At 40.0% G+C, this 17,357-nt stretch overlaps 1 protein-coding gene across 1 annotated transcript; it reads left to right on the top strand.

Moving 5' to 3' along the window:
* The first annotated feature begins 8,752 nt into the window (after positions 1–8,752).
* LOC107794250 (diaminopimelate decarboxylase 1, chloroplastic) lies at positions 8,753–17,022 on the top strand. The gene is made up of 8 exons (XM_075239180.1): positions 8,753–9,295; positions 10,429–10,597; positions 11,799–11,948; positions 13,739–13,909; positions 14,830–15,015; positions 15,642–15,764; positions 15,876–15,965; positions 16,767–17,022. The coding sequence occupies exons 1-8, from the start codon at positions 8,829–8,831 to the stop codon at positions 16,845–16,847; spliced, it is 1,437 nt and encodes a 478-aa protein (XP_075095281.1). The 5' UTR covers positions 8,753–8,828; the 3' UTR covers positions 16,848–17,022.
* Positions 17,023–17,357: the final 335 nt, after the last annotated feature.

The raw sequence follows: 17,357 nt of genomic DNA, 5'->3' as shown, positions 1-17,357 counted from the left end.
TCATGGACAATATGACTCAAGCCGGTTTATTTTCGGCAGACCCAGCCATATCTCAGGCAGGCGGGGAGCACAGACCCCTACCGCACAGGCTCATGGATAAGCAGCTGATGTATATCAGACCTAGGGTACACTATTCGTGGGTGGAGCCCAGTCAGTGGCAGCAGCTACACCTGAGCCCATGCCAGCTGCAACCGCCGATCCGCAGAAACTATTGGACAGATATACTAGACTACATCCTCCTGTCTTTTGGGGTGAGCGACATGAGGATCCCCAGGATTTCATTAATCGGTGCAAGGATAGACTGTACAACATGAGGATATTAGAGTCTCATGGGGTAGACTTTGCTACTTTTCAACTAGAGGGTAGAGCCCGTAGATGGTGGCAGTCTTATGTTCTTGGCAGACCAACATATTCTTCTCCCATGACTTGGACAGATTCACCCGTATTTTCCTGGACATGTATATTCCACCCTCTCAGAGGGAAAAGTTGAGGTTTCAGTTTGAGCAGCTCCAGCAGGGTCAGATATGAGTGACCGGTTATGAGGCGAGGTTTTCTGAGTTATCTCGCCATGCACTTATGATACTCCCTACTGAGGCGGAGAGAGTGTGGAGGTTTGTTGCGGGTTTATATACTGGCATTCAGGCCACTATGGCTTGAGAGGTTGAGATGGGCACTTCTTATGAGCCGGTCGTAGAGATAGCCCGCAGGATTGAGGGTGTACGTCAGCGAAGCCGAGAGCAGGTTACGAGAGATAAGCGGTTTAGGTATTCTGGAGAGTTCATAGGTGCTCCGTCTGGAGGCAGAGGTCAGTTCGTGAGAGGGCAGTCCAGCAGGCCCCCATATCCAGCACCACCGCCTCCTCGAGGTGCTCCAGTTCTACCCCATCTCAGTGCTATACCAGAGAGTTCTTATCGCCCACCAACTATTCAGGGTCCTCCCAGTGGGTATTCAGTTTCCCAGGGCCAGACTTTTAGTCAGCATCCCATCGCACCGAAGAGTTGTTACGAGTGTGGGGACCTTAGTCACATGCGAAGATTCTGCCCCAGGCTGCGGGGTAGACCAGTGTAGCAGGGTCAGCAACCTATGCTTACCGAACCAGTTGCTCCATCAGTAGTCCGACCACCAAGAGGTGGAGGACAGGTGGGTAGGGGTCGTCCTAGATATAGAGGTCATCCAGGCGGAGGCCAGCCAGTTGGCGCTCCAGCTCGATTTTATGCTTTTCCGGCCAGACCAGATGCAGAGGCCTCGGATGCCGTGATTACAGGTATTATTTCTGTTTGCGGCAAAGATGCCTCAGTATTATTTGATCCAGGATCTACGTATTCATATGTGTCATCTCTATTTGCTCCATTCCTGGGTGTTTCTCGTGAGTCCTTGAGTACTCCTGTTTATGTATCCACTCATGTGGGCGATTCTGTTGTTGTGAACCGGATCTACCGGTCCTGTATTATTACATTATGTGGTTATAAAACTAGAGAAGATCTCATATTGCTTGAGATGACCGATTTTGAAATTATTCTGGACATGTACTGGTTATCTCCATATCATGCTATTCTAGATTGTCATGCCAAGACTGTTACCTTGGCTATTCCAGCATTGCCTAAGCTGGAGTGGAAGGGTTCGTCTGTTAGTTCATTTAATCGAGTTATTTCTTTTATAAAGGCTCAACACATGGTTAAGAAAGGTTGTTTGGCTTATCTAGCCTATGTTCGGGATACTACTGCAGAGACTCCGACTATTGATTCAGTGCATGTTGTTCGGGAGTTCTCCGATGTATTTCCTTCAGATCTTCCAGGTATGGCACCTGATCATGATATAGATTTCTGTATTGACTTGGCTCCAGATACCCAGCCTATATCTTTCCCACAGTATCGCATAGCTTCGAAAGAATTGAAAGAATAGCTTGAGGAGTTACTAGCCAAAGGGTTCGTCAGACCGAGTGTATCGCCTTGGGGTGCACCGGTATTATTTGTGAAGAAGAAGGATGGAACAATGCGGATGTGTATTGATTATCTCCAATTGAACAAAGTCACTATTAAGAACAAGTACCTGTTGCCGCGTATTGATGATCTATTTGACCAGTTGCAGGGCGCTAGGGTGTTCTCTAAAATCGACTTGAGGTCGGGGTACCATCAGTTGAAGTTTCGGGATTCGGATGTTCTGAAGACTGCTTTTCGGACTAGATATGGTCATTATGAGTTTCTAGTGATGTCCTTCGGTTTAACTAACACCCCGTCAACGTTTATGGATTTGATGAACATGGTATTCATGCCATATATTGATTCATTTGTCATTGTCTTCATTGATGACATCTTGATCTACTCGCGCAGTAAGGAGGAACATGAGCAACATATGAGAGTAGTGCTTCAGACACTGTGGGAACAAAAGTTACGTACTCGTCACCTCACCTACACGGCGCCCACACATCAATTAATATCAAACATCTTAAGGGAAAAGTTCCCAACGCAAGGTTAGGCAAGCCACTTACCTCGAACCAAGCTCAATCAATCGGTCACAATGCATTTCCCACGAATATCCGGCTCCGAATGGCCCAAATCTAGCCAAAAGCAATTACATATCATAAATACAACAATAATAGACTCATCTAATTAACGATATCAACATTTTAACGAAAAATCCGAAATTAACTCAAAAAATCGCCTATGGGACCCATGTCTCGGAATCGGGTAAAAGTCACAAAATACAAACACCCATTCGCTCACGAGTCTAACCATATAAAATTTGCTCAAATACGACCACAAATCCCCTTCAAAACTCGAAATCTTTGTTGAAGAAGTTCTTCTAAATGTTTTCCAATTTCAACCCCAAAAATCCGAAATTAAAGAGGAAATTAATGATAGATTAGTGGGATATAACCATAAAGGAGTTGAGAATCATTACTCAATCGATATCTCTGAAAATCCCTCAAAATCCCGTCCAAATCCAAGCTCCCTATCTCAAGTTTTTGGTAAAATGGCAAAACCCCCGTTTTTGGAAACTTTAACACTGCCTAGCGATTCCTTAATCGCGATTGCGGAAATAGCCTCATGATCGCGAAGAACAACTTTGCTACCCCAATAATTACTTTACGCGATCACGTAAAACACCACGCGAATGCAATGCTCTGGCTCCCCTACTCACGCGATCGCGAACATCTGCACGCGTTCGCGATGAGCAAAGCGCATGGTCCAGCTTCGGTACACTTAACCCTACGCGATCGTGACCTTGTCTCTGCGTTCGCGAAGCACCACCTCACATCACTATGCGTTCGCATGCCCATGTCCACGAACGCGAAGAACAATTCCATCCTCTGCCTAGCTAAGCCTACGCGATCGCGGATCACCCCACGCGATCGCGTATAAGGAAACCAGAACTCAGACACTAGAAAACTTCAGCAACCTCCTAAGTCCAAAAATCGATCTGTTGGGCGTCCGAAACTCACCCGAGGCCCCCGGGACCTCGACCAAACATACCAACCAGTCCTAAAACACCATACAAACTTAGTCGAGCTCTCAAATTACATCCAACAATGCTAAAAACACGAATCACCCTCCAATTCAAACTTAAAGAACTTGAAACTTCAAAATTCTACAACCGATGCCGAAACCTATCAAATCACGTCTGATTGACCTCAAATTTTGCGCACAAGTCATAATCAACATTACGGACCTACTCTAACTTTCGGAATCGGAAAACGACCCTGATATCAAAAATTCCACTACCAGCCCAAAACTCCAAAAATTCGACTTTCGCCATTTCAAGCCTAAATGAGTTACGGACCTCCAAAACAATCCGGACACGCCCCTAAACCCAAAATAACCTAATGGAGCTAACGGAACCGACATAATTCCATTCCAGAGTTGTCTTCACATAATTCCGACTACGGTCTAAATCCTAAGGCTTAAGTTCTCATTTAGGGACTAAGTGTCCCAAAATACTCCGAAACTCAAAACCAATCATCCCGGTAAGTCACAATAGCAGAAATAAATATGGGGAAAGCAGTTATTAGGGGATCAGGGCTCTAATTCTCTTGGCTATTTCTGATAAAGCAAGCTTGGCTGATGAACTTGAATTGGCCAGATCTGAGGTGATCGAGGCCAATAAAAGAGCTGATGCTAAAGTGGCCCAGTTCAGGATCGATGTTGAGGTCAACCAAGCCAAAGCCAAGAGCATGGTCGAGCATGCTAAATGGCAGGCTCGGAGAGAAGCTCTCGAGGAGGTCAGTGCTCAAGGCTTCGATGTTGGGGCCGAGATTGAAGTTGCTAGGGCGGAGTAAAACAAGGCTCGAAGACTGGCCTTCCCTAAGGAAGACCCCGATAGCTCGAGCGAATCTGAAGGTGAGGAAGATGTCGAGAACGCGGCCTCCGATGAAGATCAAGCTATTTAGGACCTTTGGTAGTTGTTATTTTTTCTTTTGAGACTGCTTTCAATTTTTGTAAAGAACTTCCTTTGGGACGAGTTGCCTTTGTACAAGATTTGTATAAAAAATTTCTCCATTTGAAGCAAAATAGCCTTTTACGTTTGATATGTAGTCTCCAATTCGGGGCAATAGTTTAAATCTGAATTGCATAGCCTTCGATTTTTGTGGATAGTCCCCCCGTTTATCGAGCTCGGATTAAGGTAGCCTTCAAGCTTTAATGGTTAAATGTGTGTTTGTTCGAACTCGAATTAACGTAACCCTTAGGCTTAATAGTCGAGTGAGTATTTGCCCGAACTCGAAGTAATGTAGCACTTAGGCTGAATGGTCGAGTGAGTGTTTACCCGAACTCGAAGTAATGTAGCCCTTGAGCTTAATAGTCGAGTGAGTGTTTGCTCGAACTCGAGGTAATGTGTAGCCCTTAGGCTCAATAGTTGAGTGAGTGTTGGCTCGAACTCGAAGTAATGAGTAGCCCTTGGGTTTAGTAGTCGAGTGAGTGTTTGTCCGAACTCGAAGTAATGTAGCCCTTGGGCTTCATAGTCGAGTGAGAATGATTTCTCGAACTCGAAATAAGAATAGCCCTTAGGCTTAGTGGTCGAGTGAGGACTTGCTCGAACTCGAAATAAGGTAGCCCTTGGGCTTCGTAGTCGAGTGAGAATGATTTCTCGAACTCGAAATAAGAATAGCCCTTAGGCTTAGTGGTCGAGCGAGTGTTTGCCCGAACTCGAAGTATGTAGCCCTTAGGCTTAATGGTCGAGTGAGTGTTTGGCGAAACTCGAAGTAGTGAGTAGCCCTTAGTAGTCGAGTGAGAATGATTTCTCCAACTCGAAATAAGAATAGCCCTTAGGCTTAGTGGTCGAGTGAGGACTTGCTCGAACTAGAAATAAGGTAGCCCTTAGGATTTATGGTCGAGTGAGTGTTTGCCCGAACTCGAAGTAATGTAGCCCTTAGGCTTAATGGTCGAGTGAATATTTGCTCGAACTCGAAGTAATGAGTAGCCATTGGGCTTAGTAGTTGAGTGAGAATGATTTCTCGGACTCAAAATAATAATAGCCCTTAGGCTTAGTGGTCGAGTGAGGACTTGCTCGAACTCGAAATAAAGTAGCCCTTGGGCTTCGTAGTCGAGTGAGAATGATTTCTCGAACTCGAAATAAGAATAGCCCTTAGGCTTAGTGGTTGAGTGAGGACTTGCTCGAACTTGAAATAAGGTAGCCCTTGGGCTTTATGGTCAAGTGAGTGTTTTGCTCGAACTCGAATCAATGTAGCCCTTAGGCTTTATGGTCGAGTGAGTGTTTACTCGAGCTCGAAGTAATGTAGCCCTTGGGCTTCGTAGTCGAGTGAGAATGGTTTCTTGAACTCGAATTAATGGCAGCCCTTGGGCTCGATAGATAATCCTCGAGTGAGAATGATTGCTCGAGCTCGAGTTAGGGTATCCCTTAGGCTTTATAGTCGAGTGAGGATTTGCTCAAACTCGAAATAAGAACGAAATAGAGGAATTTTTCTGGGATATAAGATATCGGTAAAGAAGAATTTTTCCTTTATAAGTCATTATACATGTGTTCATGTTTTGTGTCAGGGCTCGGGCCAACTACATGGGCATGGCTCGTTTGACCATTTGGCCTTTGCAATTTTTCATGTCGAGACCCTATTGCCATGAAGTAACGAAGTAACTTTCTTGCACCGAACTTGATAATCATCGTTGATATATTCGATGAAAATGCCCCCAGTATTCGAGGTTGATTGTAAGGAGGCCTCAGATACTGTTGAATTGTTCCAAGTTAGCACGATCAATGGTTGTCTCATTAAAAACCTTGCCGAAAAACTCATTTGGGACAAAAATCGGTCTAAGCGAAAAAGAGTGCAACACGTGCTTGCAGGCCTAAAGGCTTCGAGTTGAATAATCCATCCTTGTTTTTGGTCGAACACCTGCAAGGGTTAGTTTCGAAATATAATTGAACATGGGAGGGTCGTACCTTAGCAGTAGTGTCGTTTTAGGTGTGACACGTTCCAATTGCTTGGTAGTTGATTGTCGTTTATCACATCGAACTTGTAGGATTTCCACTATACGACCGGTATCGGTCCCCGATTGGCTTTTGTTCTCGGTTGATGTCCCTTTTAATAACGGACCCAGAACCCAACTGGTCGTCTTCGACTCTAATCTTTGATTGATACCGATTATGAACATCGGCCCGGGTAACAGTTAGGTACTCGATCAGGTTTTGCTTCAACCGTCGTGAAGCTATCGAGCTTCGTTCGTCCAGACCTTGAGTGAAAGCTTGAACAACCCAATCGTCTGTGACTGGTGGTAGGTCCATTTGCTCCATTTGGAAACGAGATACGAATTCTCTTAGCATCTCGTTATCTTTTTGTCTTACCTTGAAAAGGTCCGACTTCTTGGTCTCGACCTTTATGGCTCCAGCATGTGCTTTTACGAAAGAATCTGCAAGCATAGCAAAAGAATCAATAGAGTTATACGGTAAATTATGATACCATATAATTGCTCATTTTGATAGGGTTTCACCGAATTTTTTCAATAATACAGATTCGATCTCGTTGTCTTCTAGATCGTTCCCTTTAATGGCATATGTGTAAGAGGTGACGTGTTCGTTGGGGTCGGTCGTTCCATTGTATTTAGGAATTTCGGGCATGCGAAACTTCTTGGGGATCGGTTTTGGAGCTACACTCGGGGGGAAGGGCTTTTGTACGCATTTTTTTGGAATCCAAGCCTTTCAGTATCGGTGGAGCCCCCCGGGATCTGATCAACCCTGGAGTTATACATTTTCACCCTTTTGTCATTTACTTCAATCCTCATTTCTCCTGACTCTATTCGTTTTGTCAGTTCCTCAAGCATCTTAACAATTTCGGGATTAGTCCCCGACTCTTGCTCATTTAATCTTACTACAACTGGCCGAATTTTGTGGGTGATTTCTTGGGGTGGATTGGGCTCCATCCTGGTCGGTGCTTGTGTTTGGCTCTGCAATTGGACTATTGCTACTTGTTGAGCTTGTAACATTTCTAAAATCATAAGTAAGTTGATTCCGTTTTCCTCAGCGTTTTGGGTACTTTGAGCTGCAGATCGAGTTCCACCATGAATGCTATTTCCAGAGCCGGAACGTTGGTTTGCCTCGATGGCCACATGTGAATTAACGTCTATTGGCTCTTCGATCCGAGCTCCAACGAGATCGACAAGTGGCCTTCCACCCCCGGGGTTAAGTTGTTGTTCTCATCTTGAAGGCCAACTTCGTTGTCGATAGGTAGAACCATTAGTTGAGAATTCGTCGTTTTCAACCTGAAATCAAAGATACTTCCAAGAGCAAGTGTAAAATAGTGTGTTTCACAGAGATTCATACCAAATAACCACTATTATCCTTAGCCCCACGGTGAGTGCCAAACTATTTACCCGAAAAACGGATAGAGTTTAATTTATACGTAGTTCTAAGAATACGTAGTATAGCTTGGCACAAATCGAAAAAATGAGTAGAAAAGTATCGAATATTGATTGTAAAAAAGAATGAACTACAAACCAAATTGAGTGGAGAATGATCTATAAACAAGCAAGAGGAATCAATGTACAAAGCCTACAAAATGATAATCTCTACTGTATTTCTCTGTGAATATCAATAATCTTTTCAATATGGGAGTATGTAAATGCCTCCATGTTCCCCCTTTACAAAAATGATAGCCACTCCTCTTATAGTGGGGGAATCCTACTTTGGATATAATTAAAAATATATAGTGAATATCCCATGATAGATTAATTAATTGACTTTTTCTTAATTCCCGCAGAGATTCTCTCCCTTAGTGCAGCTATAACGACTCTTGTCTCTTAGCTCGATCTTGCCCGGACTTGGTAGTGGTCGATCTCCATGTTTCGAGCTCGATATTGACTCGGGCTCAGAATTGACTCGGGCCCCGACTCTTGAGCTCGATCATCTGGCTTCGGATCTCATCTCAATATTATGAAGACGACCTTCGGTCCATTATGTTCCAATCTTGACTAACTATACGAAGGTCGAAACCGGTTTTGAACGTATAAATACTTATCATTTTCTGATGTCGATTACTTTGATAGTTGAAATTTTGGAAATACAGTAATTCTTATTACTCTAAAAGAGAATTTTTTTTACTTCCTTCATTAGTAAACATAACTAATTTTTCTTTACAAATATTACAACTTTTACTTCATATTACTTGTTTTAAGCAACGTGTTAACATTAATTTCACTCTTTTACTACTAAATTATATTCTACCCTTTGTATAGTTAATATCTTCTTTATACCTAATATCAACTTAAATTATTTTTTATGAGAGTCTGTTTTTCACTCAAACTGTAAACCTACACACCGTTGACCCATATAATCGGTAAAGCTAAAGCGTCTGTATCAAAGGGTCTGTATCTTTTGCTCCAAAAATGGCGGCGCACCTTGTCTCTCAAATCTCTCCATCACTTCCCAAATCTCTCAAATACCCTTCAAACCCAAAGCTCTCATTTTTCAATCCCCTTTTACCACTGAAACCCATCTCAAGATATTTAAGCAGAGCTGCTGTATCAGCTTCCGAACCCCAAACTCAGAAATTTCAGCACTGTTTCAAGAAATCTGGAGATGGGTTTTTGTATTGTGAGGGTGTTAAGGTTGAAGATGTTATGGAAACTGTGGAAAGAAGGCCTTTTTATTTGTATAGTAAGCCCCAAATTACTAGGAACGTTGAGGCTTATAAGGCTGCTTTAGAGGGATTGAATTCGATTATTGGTTATGCTATTAAGGCCAATAATAATCTCAAGATTTTGGAACATTTGAGAGGGCTTGGTTGTGGGGCTGTTTTGGTTAGTGGGAATGAGCTCAAGTTGGCTCTTCTTGCTGGATTTGATCCTACCAAGTAATATTCCTATAGTTCAGAATCTTTGTTTCTTGATAATCCTGTTAATTTGTGCTATATCCTAATACAATATACCAGCATTCATTAATTTGTAGCATATTTGCAAAACCTTCAAATTTGCTTCATTGAATGAAGTTTGGTTGTTCGTCAAAGTTACCCGGTTCATGTTCTGGCTGGAATAGTTTAGGCGTGCGCAAGCTATCCCGGACAGCCATCATTTTAAAAAAAGGATAGGTTCGAGTTCCAACTAGACACGCAGGTGAGTGTAAATGGAGTAACATGGTCAATGAGGATTCATATAGCTCACCCCAATTTGTTTGGGACTGAGGCGTAGTAGTAGTTGTTTGAATAAACTATGGTGTAAGATAGGCTCGAGTTGCAACTACACACTCGGTTGGGAGGTTCACCCAACACCTGTGCTACACGGTCATCAGGAAATATGAAAAAGAAAAAGAGAACCTTGGTATAAGATTGGAGAATGGGATGTTATTCCAGTAGTTAATTCTTACTCATTTGCTTGGTGATAGCGGGTATTTTCTAGTTTTCTGGTGCTGAATCAGTACTAGGTTATTCAGTACTAGGTGTATACATGTTATGCCCATAATAGACAAATCTGTCCTGTGCGTTGGCCTAATGCCCACAATATTGTTGGAAATCAAAAAGAATTTCTTGTGGTTACATTAGTGTGTATTGTACCGAGAAGAAATTGTTACTGAAAGAACCCTGATTTATCGTACAAACCTGTTACCATTTCAAAACAATATACCCATACAAACGTTCCTAGCTTACCCAGCTACAAATATGATGCCTTTATCATGAACTCTGTTGCTCTCCTTTACGCGTTAGATCAGACCTAAAAATTCAAACTCTTCCTAGACTAACTACAATAAAGGTTATTCCTTACAAAGTTAGTTGGTGAGTATACTTTCTTCTTTTATTTATCTTGGACGCTGTGATGTATTTATAAACTTTAGAAGTATTTGCAGAGGAGCAAAAACTGAAAAGTGAAATCTATCCTCTTTGTTTTATATAGACTTGTTTTTTCCTCCTATACTTTTTAGCTTAAGGGGATTTCTGCTCATTTGGCCACTCACCGTTTGTATTAAGCTGATTCAACAACTTTTCTAGCATAGGTGTATTTTTAATGGAAATGGGAAGCTGTTGGAGGACCTAGTGCTAGCTGCCCAAGAAGGTGTATTTGTAAACATCGACAGTGAATTTGACTTGGATAACATTGTAGCAGAAGCACAGATGCTCCGGTACGGAGGTGTGAGCAACTGGTTATGGATGGCACGAGAAGAGGTAGAGGGCGACCTAAAAAGTATTGGGGAGAGGTGATCAGGCAGGATATGACGAGGCTCCAGATTTCCAAGGACATGACACTTGATAGGAAGATGTGGAGGTCGAGTATTAGGGTTGTAGGTTAGGAGGTAGTTGAGTCGTGCCTTACTTCATACCATTGTGGGACTAGCCATGTAGGGTTTTTGTCTAAGATAGCTATTGGCAATGTTGTGGCTTACTATTTCGCTTTTCAGTGCATGTCCTATTTACTAGCTATCGCTTTTGCTTTGCATCTTTCTTCTAGATTTCATGGTGTTCCTATTTTTCTTATGATTGTTGTGGTGATACTAATATTTACTAATATTGTCTCCCTTTGCTTTGCATCTTTCTTCTGGATTTCATGGTGTTCCTATTTATCCTATGATTGTTGTTGTGATACTAATATTGTTTCCTTTTTGTCATTTTGTCATTTTGTCTTTTTATTTTTTTGAGCCGAGGGTCTTTCGGAAACAACCTCTCTACTCCTTCGGGGTAGGGGTAAGGTCTGCGTACACACTACCCTCCCCAGACCCCATTAATGGGATTTTACTGGGTTGTTGTTGTTGTTGTATTACTAACATGTCAACATGATCAGGCTAGTGCTTTAGATAATTTGACTTTCACGTCTAGAGAAAGAAAATAACAATTACATTAATCAAAAACCTCGAATGGTCTGCTCTTTGTTCATTGATCTTCAGCTTATTTGACAGCCGGATGTCCCTAAAAAATCAAGTTCATTCTTTTGTTGCATAATGTTACAGTGAAGTTAAACATATGATATTTCAGTTCAGCATGCCGTCATTGATCCTGCTCTTAGTTTTTTTTTCCTTCTTTTTTTTCGATTGGCATTCTGCTGTCATCTAATAAAATCATAAATATACCTGTTAGAGAGTTATTTTTATAAACCTATTCGTTTGAACTTTTCAAACAATCAATCACGTACTCTTTCCACGAGTACATGATGCTTGGTTCAAGTTCAATTTAGATTACAGCTCTTTTTGGATCGAAGTTGATCCAGAAAAGGAGGATTTCAAGTTTTGCCAACTAATAATACAACATCAATAAAAATTTGATTCCACTAAATTTGGATTTTGAAGTTGCCAAACATCTAGTAATATTTCATACTGGCTGATGAATCACGATGCTAGTAATCAATTTTGAACTGACTTCTTGATTGGGCTAGGTTCATCCTTATGTTGCCACTGGAAATAAGAGCTCCAAATTTGGCATCAGAAATGAAAAGCTTCAATGGTTTCTAGATGCTGTCAAGGCACATCCGCAGGAATTGAAACTTGTTGGAGCTCATTGTCATCTTGGGTCAACTATCACCAAGGTAATATTATGATTGTTTGCATTTAGTTTCTATAACATAAATTGGTCTACTCTGTTGAACTTCTCTGCGCTTCTGTATTTGGATGTTGACTTGGCTGTTTAGTATCTGTAGTTGGATGTAGTACCAATGGAAATGTGACTCATAACATCCTCTAATGCTTTATTGGGTGTCATATATTTGGTGGCTGACATTTCCTTGTTGCCATTTATAGCCTGTTTGGCCAAGCTGGAAAAATCAGCTTATTTTGAGAAGTGCTTTTTTCAAAAGTGCTTCTGAAAAAGGTACTTTTGGAGAGAAGCAGATTGTGTTTGGTTAATCACTCTGAAAAGCACTTTTGAGCAATAATTTGTGTTTGGCCAAGCTTTTCAAAAAGTGCTTTTAAGTATCAAATTACGAATAAGGATATGAATAAATTTACTTAATAATTAATATTATAAGTAAATAAATAATCTCAAAAATTTGTTATTACAACAATAATTAAATCCTTTTATTTTATTTAAGTAAAATATGGAAATAAAATTAAAAAGTACTTTAATTCTTTTAATATTATTCAAATATATTAAAAATCATTCAACAAATATAAAAGCATTCACCCCTAAAGTCACTATATATTAGAAAACTATCCTAACAATAAGAAGAAATACTTATACATTAATATCCTAAGTATTAGATTTAACGGTTATTTTGGTATATACTATATTTTGTTAAGGGTATTTATTGTAAGAAGAAAAGTCAAAACTGCTTCTACTTCTTCTTTTGGGAAAAAACTACTTTTTTCTGCTTCTAGAAACTAATTCTGCTTCTTTCAAACGCATTTTTCCCCCCATAAAAGCTTGGCCAAACACCTTAAGTTAAAAAAAAAGTGCTTTTGAAAAAAAAACCCTTTTGGCCTTTGGAGATGCTTGGCCAAACAGGCTATTAGTCAGCGCTAAATGATATGTTTCAAATTTTAGTTCATTACAACTTGTTCATTAATACTCCCCTGCTCCATTTGTTGGTGGAGCCATATGCTATGTTTCTATCTAGGCGTCTTGGACATTGGATACCATATGTAGCTGATCCTTTAGGGGTTGTTTGGTTGGGAAAGTTTCCCATGATTAATTATCCCGGGATTGTTATCCCACTCTCCCATTGGGATAAAAATAATACTATAATTCCTGGATTAGTTATACTGCGATTTTATCCCAACCAAACGTGAGATAAACTCATCTCAAACCGGATTAATTATCCTTTATCCCTTGTACCAAACGAGCCCTTACGGTGTTGTCAAAGGCTCATTTGAGGCGCGCTTAAGCTCTGGAGCTCAGAGAAGCTTAGGGTAGGCGCTTCGCCTCACTTAGGTTGCACTTCAGGCCAAGCCATTAAGGTGCATGGCTCATTGCCCATAAGTTCTATCTTGAACAGTGTGGTACTAAACAATAAATATGATTGGCAAAAAAGATATATTAATTGTTATGGAAATCACTATGAATGAAGTTGTTACTTTTTTCTTGCATTACATATATATTTTTATTCTTTTCTTCCTCGCGCCTTTATTAATAAGACCACGCTTTAATTGCACATTGCGCTTAAAGCTGCGATAGACTTGGAGTGCTTTTTCATGCTTTTTGCCTTTTGACAACTTTGATCCTTTAATGGTTTTGTACTTCCTTTCTCTTTAAAAATATGTTGTTATATGTAATATATGTTTTGGAAAATAATATTCTTTATATAGAAAATGTAATATCTCAATGGTGGATGACATTCCTCCCTATGGTTTGCTGACCTAAAACTTTTGTTGTCTTTTCCAGGTAGACATTTTTCGAGATGCAGCTGTCTTGATGGTGAACTACATTGATGAAATTCGATCCCAAGGATTTGAAATCAATTACCTGAACATTGGAGGTGGCTTAGGAATTGATTACTATCATTCTGGAGCTGTCCTTCCGTCACCTAGAGATCTTATATGCAATTACTATACTGCTCCTAAAAACAAATTTAGTAATAACCTAGTAATGTGATGCTTAAATCAATGCCTATAAGACCAATGTTTTAAAAGGCGTGGGCGTAAGGCGAGGCGTTTTACATATGCCTCAGCGGGGTGTAAGCCCCATAGGTATTTAGTTTTTAATATTTTATAAAATAATATAATGACAGTAAATATTTATAAACATGTAAAATTGCATAAAAATTAAAGAAAGTTATATATATATATATATATATATATATATATATATATATATATATATATATATATATATATATATCAGTGCTCCATCCCCACAAAAATCTAGTCAAAACAATCTATTATACGTTACTTAGAAGCACAAGTAACTTGAGTCGAAAAGAATAAAGTTTTCTACATGGAGTAACAAAAAGGATGACTAACCTGTAATTTGAACTTTGAACTTGCTGCGATGAAGTAGAATAGAGTTCTCTTTGTATTGGTAAATTTTTTTTGAATATTCGTTGCTTTTGGGAGATAGCCGACTAGCGGACAAGATAAAGAATTGGGAAAGACCATGAATTAGGGCTTTAAATTTAATACTTTTTAGTTCCTTTTTAAAACTTTTGAGTAATTACCAAGCTGAATTTTGAGAATTTGGGTATTATACGAAGGACTTATTCAACAAATTTTGTTTTAATTTGAAAAACTCTCTGGGGCTTACGCCTCACTAAAAAACGCGCCTTAAACTCCCAGGCATACGCCCAAAAGTGTTGGGCGTACGCCTCTTGAGACTTTCGCCCCACACCATCGCCTCAAGGCGTTTTTGGTGCACTTCCCCCAGGGCTCGCCCCGAAAACTCTTTTAAAACACGGGTAATGACAGTTAAAGCTAGTGCTCAAACTGTGGGCGTCACCTGTGATTGCGTTGACACTTGCCGCTTTCATGGTACTGCAGGTCCGAGAATTAGTCCTCTCACGGAAGCTCAATCTCATTATTGAACCCGGAAGATCACTAATTGCAAACACATGCTGTTTGGTTAACAGAGTTACTGGAGTTAAAACCAATGGGACCAAAAACTTTATTGTGATTGATGGTAGCATGGCAGAGCTTATACGTCCAAGTCTTTATGATGCTTATCAGGTGAGGTTGCCAAATACTTTCTTTGCAGCTATCAGAGTATTAACTATATATAATAACTTTTGTCTCAGTAAGCTATTTAGCTGGGTACTGTTCTTCTGTTAGCATATTCAGACAATTCCCCTTTCCCTTTATCTTTATTCATGATCCTCCCCCCAAAACCCCACCAAACTCCCCCACCCAAATAAAATAAAAAGATCCCCCGGCCCCTTCTCCTTTCTCTTATGTTCTCCTATTCTTTGGTGGTGGATTTAGCTATGATTTTGCTTCCCAAGGTGTTTACTTAAAATGTTTGCACTGAAGAAATTGTATGATGTGCTTACCTATGTTACCCGGACTCGCCGAAAATGTAGGCGGGTGCGTGTCAGATCCTTCAAAAGTAGGACATTTTTGAAGGATCCGACACGGGCGCGGCAGCATTTTGGAGAGTCCATGCAACGTAGGTGCTTACTCCAAAAATAAACGGTTGGTTCTTGTTTTTGTTGCCACCTGTTCGTAGTTATACTCATTGTATGAGCATACAATTTGGACCTACTCATTATTCCAACTATGCATACATGATTTGCTCTTGGTATGGATTTTATTATCTTCGCAACCCTCTTGCTCAGTAAATGATTTTTCGATTGCAGCACATAGAGCTTGTTTCCCCTCCACCTCCAGAAGCTGCGATTTCTAGGTTTGATGTTGTTGGTCCTGTATGTGAATCTGCAGATTTCCTGGGAAAGGACCGGGAACTTCCCGCCCCTACTAGGGTAATTTGTTTTGACCTTTCATAGTCTATTAGAAAAGGACAAAGTTTAGCCTCTCATTTGAGGATTTTTAGTATACTTTATAGTCATACTAACTGTGACATTTGAATTCAGGGCACTGGTCTGGTAGTTCATGATGCAGGAGCTTACTGCATGAGTATGGCATCAACTTACAATCTCAAGATGCGACCACCTGAGTACTGGGTATATTGTCTTAACGTGTTATTAAATTGATGTTCTGCTCCTAATATTTCTTTATGGTGTTACTTTACATTCCTTAATCTATGTTCAAGCCTAGTCATGATGGAAAAAAACTTGGTATTTCTGTCAACGTCGTACCCAAAGTAAAGAGTACATGGTTACACAACAATTAACTTAGTCCTAGATCTTAAGTTAGTATATTTCATTGTCAAGAATTGAGAGTTAAGGTTGCTATATGACTAGTATTTCTGGAGTAGGAATAACCTTGTGGTTACTGACTAAGCAATCTAATGACAAGATCTATAACTTACACGGCCCTTTGCTTTCCTAAAGACTGCGAAAAATGTCCCTTAAATGCTAGTGGTTTGGTTTTAATAAATGTTGCTCGGAAAGAAGCAGTGCAACTTTCTTTTCGTGTAAGGGGGAATCTGCTCTTTTCTAATGTCCAACACTAACTTGGTGCTCGGCTGGACTTTGTTAATGATATACACAAGATAAGAAGGTCGAGTGCAACTTTTCTACATGTAAGACTGTATTCACTTTCTACGAAGTTATGAGGGTGCTTGAAAACTCTTGTGATTCATTTGTCACTTTGAGTGATTGCTTCAACTTAAATCATTCTGAAAATCTTTTCATTGCAAGCACTATGCCATGATTTATCGGGTTGCTGTATGAAGTTATCGAATTAGCAGCATCGTTTCCCTTGACGTTCACATCCATGGCATTCATCGATCATCTTCAATGTGATTCTATTGGTACAAACTTTTTGAAAACTTAATTCGGATTGCATACTGCTGTTTGTAGGTGGAAGAAGATGGATCAATATCCAAAATCCGGCATGGGGAGACATTTGAAGACCATTTGAGATTCTTTGAGGGTTTGTAAAATCTCTGGTCATTTTAAGCACTTAAAGCATCAGCAAGATGTGAAACTTGGGAATTCCCCTAGTAGTTTTCATCCTGTCATTCTGTACTTTGGATTATTTCAAAATTGGATTTTTGTTACAATTTATGTGTGATGTGATGTGGGATAATGCAAATCCCTCTGGTCTCTTCGCTTATATCTTTCACCCATTATGGACGTTAATTTTTTTTTAAAACAAAAACTAGCTTAGTTTGGTGTGATTAACACATTTCTTTCTTGTAATTGGTTCTTCATTGGCCTTTCCTAACTAAAATGTATTGCTAAATGTGACCTTAATTTATAATTTTTTTTTTATATAAAAAAGGTGACCTTAAAACTAGTTAGTAAACTAAGTTAATTTTACAAGAAATAAAACATTGCGTGTGAAAGTGACGAGCATTAAGACTTTTTAATTAATTTGGAGCAAATATTTGAACAAATTTTAAAGAAAAAGTGTTCATTTTGATTTTTGACAAATTAGTCTTACTAATA

The sequence above is a fragment of the Nicotiana tabacum genome, chromosome 19 (genome assembly GCF_000715075.1).
Source record: "Nicotiana tabacum cultivar K326 chromosome 19, ASM71507v2, whole genome shotgun sequence".
NCBI lineage: Eukaryota > Viridiplantae > Streptophyta > Magnoliopsida > Solanales > Solanaceae > Nicotiana > Nicotiana tabacum.
Note: the sequence above shows the minus strand (reverse complement) of the source record. Positions and strands in the feature narration are given on the sequence as shown.